Source organism: Pectinophora gossypiella, chromosome 6, assembly GCF_024362695.1.
Source record: "Pectinophora gossypiella chromosome 6, ilPecGoss1.1, whole genome shotgun sequence".
NCBI classification, from domain to species: Eukaryota; Metazoa; Arthropoda; class Insecta; order Lepidoptera; family Gelechiidae; genus Pectinophora; species Pectinophora gossypiella.
The window spans coordinates 8,912,830-8,923,079 of NC_065409.1; the positions used below are offsets into that span (position 1 = coordinate 8,912,830).

Below are 10,250 nucleotides of genomic sequence, written 5' to 3' on the forward strand. Positions count from 1 at the left end.
TTTAGACACATTGCATTATTGCAATAAATTCCTTCGTGTTTATCGTAAGAATAATAGCTTACATCATCTCTTAATATGCTAGATAGTTTATCAGCGGCAGATAAATAAAACAAAACTAAAACGCTAAATAAATTTTATTTCATGAATTCATGTCAATAGATATTCAGTATTCACACTCAAATTACATACAATATACAATTTATAATGTCCGCTCTGTTAATCAATATTTAGTATAATTTTAGTATCACGGAGTAGCAAATGACGAATATGTGCACGATCATCAGTTGCATGTGCATGTTCACAAGTATTTGTAGTAATGTTAAACAACGGTACCTATGTAGCGTCATGGCTAGTTTTACTGCAAAAGATAGTGTCATATCACATCAAACGGGCTAGTTCTGTGTTTGAGCCCCATGTAAACGGAAAAAGTAAAACATAAACATTCCAAACTTGCCAAAAACCCCGCAAAGGACTAAGCGTGAAGGTAGGTATACCTAAAGTGAGGTAGGTATTACATATTCAAATTAGCTATATTCATATTTTGATGACAATCTGTAGATATAGCTGTTAAAATGTAAGCACTATTATGAGGATTTTTTAAAGTATTTTAGTTAATGTTTTTATTATCCACAGAACATTGAGCTCGCACAAACGACTTAACCTACTTACTTAATAAAAACGCATTGTACATCCAAAAACGTTGGTAAAGTTGAATTTCGATGAATAAAAAATATGCAGGCAAGCAAAATAAATTTTAAATGCCACAAGGTATTTATCGATGTCGCATTTGGATTATTGACTATTTTCATCATCAGGGAATCGTATGAGATGTCTATGCTACTCGTAGGCACCTAGGTATGTACTCACAACATTCTTCTCATTCTCAAGTGACGATTATTGCGGCCTTTTTACATAAATAAGTTTCATACATCGTTGACCCGGTGCAAAAATTCAATTACTTACTTGCAAAACATTTACACAAATCCCACCATAGCACTGCACTCTATTAGACAATAAATAGACATTTAATGTATCTAATTTACAAGATTTACTTAAACTTTTCTAACATCCTCTCGTCGTTCTTCCAAATGCCATGACGCGGAGCACCCAAGTGACCAGTCGACTACAGATAATCTAGCGTTTTTTAAATAGAGCTACTTTGTTTGCACACGTGACTGTTACAGCATACAATATTTTTAAACCAGCTAACAATATTACAATAACTTGAATTCATTTCTAAGGTAACTTAACATTCATAAGTATAATTTGGTTTTTAAAAATGATTCCCTGAGAGGTCTAACTTATTGTCGTAGATAACATGATGTCCAATTTGTCTAAATCAGTAGTCAGACTACATTGAAAAAATATCGACATTTGAAAATTTTAAGTACTTTTTTCAATAGAATCAAAGCAGGGACTTCTCATACTAAATCTAATAAAGGGAAGGGCTTCAAAAGCGGAGACAGGAGGAGTTAAAGTGTTGCACAGGCACCGGCGCAAGGCACTATGTTATGGTGAGGTACCACGTTGTGCAAACTTATTAGGTAGGTATATGGAAAATTAAACTGGCGAGCAATGGCGTTCGTCTAGAGATGATGTAAAGTAGAATTTAAAAATCTTGTACATTTTACGGTGAAGTGTGGGTACTTAGTTCACCATGCACTATACGCCTCTGACTACACTTGGAAATATAGTCGTCAGCTTTATAATGTACATTTTGCAGTTTTTATTTTGCTATGTTCTCACTTTATACCTACCTATGAGATTATTTTTTTACGGAAGGATTAGATTAAGTAATAAGTCTTAATGGTTATGGCAAAAACTAGGTAGGTATATTTAAGTAAGTACGTGTCGAAGCAATATGTGGGTATAACATGGATAGGTTATCATGTGAAACTTTACGTGGACGTCACATATTATGGAGTTAATATACAATGTTTATTAAGGGTACATTTGTGTATCTAAAGCTGGGTAAGATCCCTGTTTATTTGATTCTATTGACAACCAAGCCGTGTAAGCATTATAAGCATTGGACATAATGATTATTAATAACTCGTTTTCAAAATTTTGAGTTTGCACAATTACCTATTATAATATTATCAGCAATATTCAAGATGATATAAATATTACATAATTTAACTTCACAGGTAGGCAGGATTTTTGATGATGTATAGCTCATTTGCAAGCACTTTTTTAATAATTACTTTACTTATCGTAAATTAAATTAACAAAATCAAATTAGACAAGTATTCATTTTAGTCAGTTAAAACAAAGGTAAAAAAAAATATTTCTATAACTTTATCATACCTACTACTACTGTAGGACTTTTTCGAAAAACACTTATTAGTTAGGTAGGTACCTAAGCGAAATAAAAATGTTGTCACGTAATTTGATTTGAATTGATTATAAAAGCTTTCGGGCGAATATTCAAAATCAAAACTTTCAGAGTTAACTAATACGGTGAAATAAGGATTCAACATCGGAATGAGAACAGCTAGAATTTTTTATATAGCTTTGTTTTGTCATTTTCAGAATGAAGAACACGCGAAGGGGGCACGTCTTTATTCTAATAACGAAATATTTTTGAGACTATGAAAAAATATGTAGTACTGCTAAGCGGCACTGTAGAGAGTTGTTAGGAAACAACTGAAGAACTCGCATGTGAGCTATACATACACACCTATATGTTTGCACAATTAGACTGTCCTGTTGGGACATCAACCGTGTAACATCTAAGCTAATCCAATTTAAATTGACTTGTTGTTTTACCTTCAAAATTATACATAATATTGTTATATGCTATATTATGTACTAAACACACAAAATTCTTACATTAACCGACATGCATAAATTAGAACCAAAACAACAAATTGCCATAATAAGTTAATAAAACAAACAAAGTCAAGCGAAAACATACCTACACAAGAAAAACAATTCCAAATATTTTCCCTCAAACTGTTACTTCAAAGTAACAAAAAATAATAAGTGTGAATAAATGGTAAACTATGAATATAAGCTGATTGTGGGTCACACTGATGAGTTAGCAATAACCAAATATTTAAATAAACAGAATATTAATTAATTATAGCAAATAATTATCTATTGTTCCAAATAGATCTTACAGCAAATAGTTTGCAAAAATAACATTTGGTATTTTAATATCTAGACATAATATATATTTATATGTTGAGGTTTTATTTGTACTTAATGATTTGATTACATTTACGAGAGCCAGTCATAATTTTCTCTGTACACAAACCCAGTTTTAAGTTTAAATTTTTCATACAAGTTTACAATACTACTGACACACTAATATTTATAAATTAATCTGGGAAAAAACGACAAATCGTTGTGATGTCACATAATTGTATTGGTGCTATGCCGAATTTAGTAGATCAAACTTAATTTAATTTTAGTTTGACAGTTCTAAAAATAATGCTATCTGTTTCTTACGGTGAGTGCAAGACAGAGATAGAGCTACATTTAGAAATCTCAACTTTATTAATTAAGTTTGTCTTTCAGAATCACCAAATATGGTTAAAATTCCATTAATTTCTTATGGTGTCATATTCTTTGAAATATTTACAGTCTTGAAATTTGTACAACCATCTTTCTGCTTTGTCCTAAATTTATATACAGTGGCTTGATTCAGTGCTGTATAGTTACATATATTCATTTAAAAATAATTTCACACTGAGTCACAAAAATACGCGAACCATTTGTTTAGTCAAAAATAGTCATCTGTTCTCAAATTCTCAATGCTCATCCACCTGAGGAAACATACGTAATAAATTTATAATAATCAACATTATTTGATAAACAATGATAACAATTCAATAGACTTTATTTTTTACTGTACAAGTACGAATGTTCAACAATCTGTTGTTAAATCATACACCTCAACTAATAATTACAACAAAAACAGTAGAAACTTACCAAATCATGATTGGACTAGTACGTTCTAAAGGTCTCATTGGACACACTTTCACTAGAAAAGATAAAAAATCAACAAGAATTGTGATCAAACACCTCCACCATAGCACACCCACAGAGGAAATCATCAAAGCCATTGAAGAAACCGGAAACCAAGTCGAAGGTGAAATTATCACTGCTCGTAAAAGAGGAACAAAGGACCCCCTGAACACTTTCTTCGTAAATATACGACCTCACGAAAACAACGCACGTCTTAAGGACATAGAATTTATCTTCCATCAAAAGGTGAAAATAGAAGATCCCAAAAAACAGCACACCATAGTCCAATGTACTCGGTGTCAACAATACGGACATAGCAAAAATAACTGCATGAGACCGCACCGCTGTGTAAAATGTGGTGGACCCCATAAGACTACCGATTGCATCAAAGATAAAAATTCTCCAGCCACTTGCGCGCTGTGTTCTGAAAGCCACCCGGCCAGTTACAAGGGCTGCAAAGTATATAAAGAAATTCTAGATAGAAAGACTCGCACTAAAAAACAGTACAAAGGAGTGACTAAACCAACTGAGCTTCAAGACAGCACAACAAAGGAAGAACCACGAAGTACTCATACAACGGCATATACTTCTCAAACAAAAGCGCAATACCCACCACTAAAAACAAAATTTCCCCAATCAAACCTGACCACAGCAACACAAGACGATAAGGAAAAAGAACAACCAGCCAACAACAACAGATACCGATCATACGCACACGCTACACTAGGAGAACCAAATAATCTAGAACTCATTCTTTTGAAACAAGCTGAGAAGCTTGATCGACTTATTGATCAAATGGGCACATTGATGGGTCTTCTGACCACAGTCATCAACAAGTTAGCTCGCTAAAAAATGGCTCTTCGTATTGCAACGTGGAACATAAACGGTCTCATAGACAAGAAAGACGATATTAGCATTTTGTTTAATATACAATATCTAGATATCTTACTGGTATCCGAAGCACACCTTACAAGTCAGCCATCAATTACCTTAGATGGATACTGTATCTACACAACACCACACCCAGATGGTACAGCACATGCTGGTTCCGCAATCGTCATAAGAAGTAACATTAAACACCAGTTATTACCAGAATACCAGACAGCAAAAATACAAGCCACATCCATAATGGTGCAAGATAATCGAGGGCCAATAACAATCACATCTATCTATTGTCCCCCTAAAAAGAAACGAGAACCTGAAACGAACGATATCGACTTCAGTCACTTCTTTCAAAGTCTGGGAAACCGGTTCATAGTCGGTGGTGACTTAAATGCCAAAAATACACACTGGGGTTGCCGTGTTACTAATACAAGAGGGCGAAGTTTAAAAAGAACAGCCGAGAGAAATCACTTGCATGTCCTCACTACATGTGAACCAACATATTGGCCCACAGACGTCAATAGACTACCAGACCTAATAGACTTCTTTATACATAAAGGTCTACAAACCCATCACCTAGACATCCAAAGCTGCTACGACACCTCATCAGATCACTCACCAGCCATCCTAACTATGAGTACGACTATAACCAGCTCGCTTAAGAATCCGTACCTTTACAACAAGAATACTAATTGGAACCACTTTGCAGAATATTTAACCGACAATATAAATCTCAAAGTCCCACTTAAGTCAGACATGGATATTGAGAATGCCACTATAAACATAACAAAGAGCATCCAAAAGGCAGCGTGGCTCAGCACTCCAGATTGTAAAACTCGCATAGAAGCAAGAAAACAATCAATGTCGAAATACGTAAAGCAAAAAGTCTTGGAAAAGCGGCGACTCAGACGAGTATGGCACTGTAGTCGACATCCTGCAGATAAAAGGGCCTTTAATAAAGCAGCGGCTGAGCTCAAAAAAGTTATAGCGGAAATAGAAAACAAAACAATGCAACAATACTTACAAAATTTAGCACCTTCAGTTCCATCAAAAAATGAACATTCGCTATGGAAAGCTGCCAAAATTCGTGACAAACCGCAGCATGCACAGCATCCAATTAAAACAAAAGACGGTAGTTGGGCTAAAACAGACGAAGAGAAAGCAGAAACTTATGGAAGGTTCCTGAGAGATGTGTTCGTTCCAAACGATGACTTAGGTACAGATGAAATGGATAGTGAAGTCCAATCGTTCCTTAAAACCGATCTTCAACTCAGTCCTCCCATTCAATGCTGTACACCTGCAGAGGTTCGGCGATTGATCTTTGATCTAGGATTGAAAAAAGCCCCTGGTTTTGATTTAATAACCGCTGAAATACTAAGAAACCTACCAAAAAAAGCAGTAGTCTACATCACGCAACTATTTAATTCTATACTACGAAACTCATATTACCCCAGCATTTGGAAAGTGTCTCAAATAACCATGGTGCCCAAACCTGGCAAGCCACCGCATCTAACGTCATCCTACAGGCCGATAAGCCTTCTCCCGGTGCTGTCCAAGGTCCTGGAAAAAGTTATATCACATCGTCTTCATAAATACATAAACCAAGCTATACCAGATCACCAATTTGGATTCCGCAAAAACCATGGAACAATCGAGCAAGTCCATAGAGTGTGTGACCACATTAGGAAAGCTCTAGAATGTAAGAAATACTGCTCAGGGGTATTTCTTGATGTACAACAGGCATTCGATAAAGTGTGGCACGATGGGCTACTCTACAAGTTGAAGAAACTACTTCCGCATAACATGTATCTGCTCTTCAAATCCTACCTAGAAGACAGAACCTTTTATGTAAAAGTTAACGACGCAACCTCTAGTTTCTATAACGTTAAAGCAGGAGTTCCACAGGGGTCGGTATTGGGACCATCTTTATACTTGCTATTTACAGCTGATGTGCCAGAATCTGAAAATATCATAACAGCAACCTTCGCTGATGATACGGCCATACTAACATCTCACGAAAGCTCAAACACTGCATCACACATCTTACAAACACACCTCAACAAAATTCACAAGTGGATGAAAGACTGGCGTATCAAGGCAAGTGCGGCCAAGTCAAATCACATTACCTTCACACTACGTAATGGTGACACCGCAGCTGTCAAACTTGGAGAACATACGTTACCACATAGTACAGTTGTTAAATACCTTGGATTTTACCTTGATCGAAAACAAACATGGAAATTCCACATACAAAAGAAACGTGTTGAGTTGAATTGCAAACTCAAATCCCTGGAGTGGCTACTCGGAAGGAAATCTAAACTCTCAGTGAACAACAAAGTTTTGATCTACAAGGCGATCCTAAAGCCTATATGGACTTATGGAATACAGCTCTGGGGATCTGCGAGGATGTCAAATATAGAGATACTGCAGCGGTTTCAGAATAATGTGCTCAAGAAAATTGTTAATGCCCCATGGTTCACAAGAATGGATGAAATCCACGAATACTTAGAGATACCCACTGTCAGGGAAGAAATATCTAACACGACAAAGAGATACAAAGATAGAATCACACACCATGTAAACCACTATGCCCAGAACCTTAGCGAACCGCTCGATACGAGACGCCTTAGACGGCTACATATATGGGATAACCTATCACAATAAAGGCTGTCCAACAATGGAAGGACAAGCCTCACTCGACATAATACCATATAAAAGAACTGCTGAAAGTCCAAGGACTGATTGCAAGTTTATATAAAAAAAAATAAAAAAAAAAAAAAAAAAAAATCATACACCTATTAATGTACAAAACCACAGCAGTACTCCTAAATTCTATTTCACACACAGCTATCAAAGATAGGTAATTATGTTAACCTGATATCATACTTATTGGTCAGGTGTGTGCTGACATACCATAACGGGTTTAGATATTTTGCTGGAATCATATTTATTTGCTTTCCAAAAAACACACAGTAAAACTAACATTTAGTATTTACTATGAGGTAAAATAGAAACAAAAGACAGTTTGCTTAGTTCACAAAGTTCACATTAGCAAATTAAGACTGTTATTTGTCACATAACATTAATGTTGGTGGAAATAATCCTAAAATGTGACACAATTATTTTAACACTGAAGTAAAATTAATTAACTGCTTATTAAAAATGTATAGAATTTGAAGTAGGTATGCATGAACATGTGCCATTCTAGAAGTTATTATGATTATCAATAAATTGGAATACTTCTTGAACCAGAATAGAATTTATATAATCCACCACCAAGTGTTAACAATAATTAATATATATATTATATTAACAATGCTATACATACATATTATATATGAAGCAAATGATTGGTCTACTAAATTTCAAAGTTATAATAAATGGATGTGTTACTATAGTTGATGTTTAATAACAATTTATGAAGTATGAATAGGTACTAATGCAACAAAAAATTTGGTTATGTTAATAGCAAATTTAGATAATTTAAATTATGTAATTAACAAACAAAAAGCACAACAATGAGTTAATTTGTTTAAATTATAAACATACGTAAATTTATCTACCATTTGAAAAGTATGTCTATTCCATTTTACACAAGTTTCATTCAAAATATAGTATGGGTATTAAGAAAATCAACAAAACACAAGCTATTCCATAATAAATAAATAACATCAGTAGCAAACTTGGTAAACCACTCTTCACCAACAGAACAACCCAGTTGTATTATATAGATAAAGACAAATGATAATTATCTAATTGTCGCTACAATCACAGAGATTATCATGAGCTTGTTGAATCAGTTGTCGGATCAAACAGAGTGGCCTTGGGACTGGTGCCGTTGTCCCCACTGACTAGACGGTCCCTGAGCTGAGTTACCTTGTTGCATCCAGGAGAGGAAGTTGGGCGGAGCTGGAGGTGCTGAAGATGCGGGACCTGCGAAGGCACCTTGTTCGGAGCCACCAGACTGTATGTTGTTTATAAGACCCCAGCCAGCTTGATTTAGTGCAGCTGCTACTAGTGCTTGGTTTACTGGTAACCCTCCCATGCCAAGTGGCATGCTGCCACCCTGACCTTGTCCTCCTCCTCCAGCAACTGGAGTCTGCCCATGTTGGCTAGACATACCCAAAGCTTGCATGTTTACCATATCCATATTACGACTGCTCCAAGAATTATTGTTTGATGCATTATGTGCATGCCCATCATCATAGCTCCTAGCAGGCAAGTTTCGTTGATTTGAACCACTCTTATTTTGCTTTGGTGATGCATTTGATACATTGACAGATACACCCTTTATTATATGATCTTGACCACATAGACTTTGTGCTACTTCTGGGTCCAAAAATGTTATAAAACTAAAGGCTCTAAATGGTTTTGGAATAAACACATCTGTCACTTCTCCAAACTGAGAAAAATATTCTCTTAAATCATTAGCTGATAATTCCTCAGTGCAGCGCCCAACAAATACTTTACAAGGCATAGATGTAACAGAGCCTTCTTTAGAGTTAGGTATTCGCACGTCACACCAGCGGCCATCAATCATGTGCCTCTGGGCTAACACTCTCATCTGTGACGTGTAAGACGCGAATCTAATGAAAGCGAAACCTTTCGACATACCAGTTTTAGGGTCCCTCTTCAGCTGTGCCATCAGAACTTCTCCAAATTTTTCAAAGTATTCACGCACAGTTTGCTCCGTCGCCTTCCATGGCAGGCCCAGCACTATAAGATCCGAGCACAGGTTATCATTTCTTTTGTTCTTAACAGAAGAAGTCTCAGAGTTTTCACCGGATTTACGTTTATTTTCTTTAGGAAAGCTGCATATATACAAGTGATTACCCCATCCTTCCGGGGGAGGGTACAACCTGCCATCTCTTAACCTTATGCCCCGGATGTTTTTCGTTTCGGGGTGGCGATATTTGAGGCCACAGCAGCCGGGAAACTGCGCAGATACTGTTGTCAGCATCAACGTTCCATCTTCTTCGATTGGTAATTCTATAGGTTCCTCATTTTCGTCTTCGGCCACGGGCAAGTATTCGAAGGACATTATTTCTTACACATGAACAATATTAGATTAAAAATAGATAAAAATAACACTGTTATTATACTTAACACTATACAAATATACAATTTATATTTCGTAAATAAATAAAATTAAACGTCAGCTACGGGTTAGGTACCCATTGCAATTTTTCAAGTTGAAAACATAGTGTGACCGAGTAGTTTTGATCGAATTTCAAGGTGGAGTCAAAGAGGATTTCCAAGGAATATAAAGTATCAAATATTAGTAATCGCGCTTTAATAAAGTAATAGACAGACAACCAAAGACAACTTTCTAAAATGACGTTTTCATTATCGGTGTTGCCTAAAATCCTACCATTTTATGAAATATGAAATAAACG

At 35.7% G+C, this 10,250-nt stretch overlaps 1 protein-coding gene across 1 annotated transcript; it reads right to left on the bottom strand.

The window, feature by feature from the left end:
- Nucleotides 1-119: 119 nt before the first annotated feature.
- Nucleotides 120-10,129, bottom strand: LOC126367913 (TAR DNA-binding protein 43-like). The gene is made up of 2 exons (XM_050011715.1): nucleotides 7,650-10,129; nucleotides 120-3,898 (listed from the first exon to the last, which is right to left on the bottom strand). The coding sequence occupies exon 1, from the start codon at nucleotides 9,893-9,895 to the stop codon at nucleotides 8,663-8,665; it is 1,233 nt and encodes a 410-aa protein (XP_049867672.1). The 5' UTR covers nucleotides 9,896-10,129; the 3' UTR covers nucleotides 120-3,898; nucleotides 7,650-8,662.
- Between the last annotated feature and the right edge of the window lie 121 nt (nucleotides 10,130-10,250).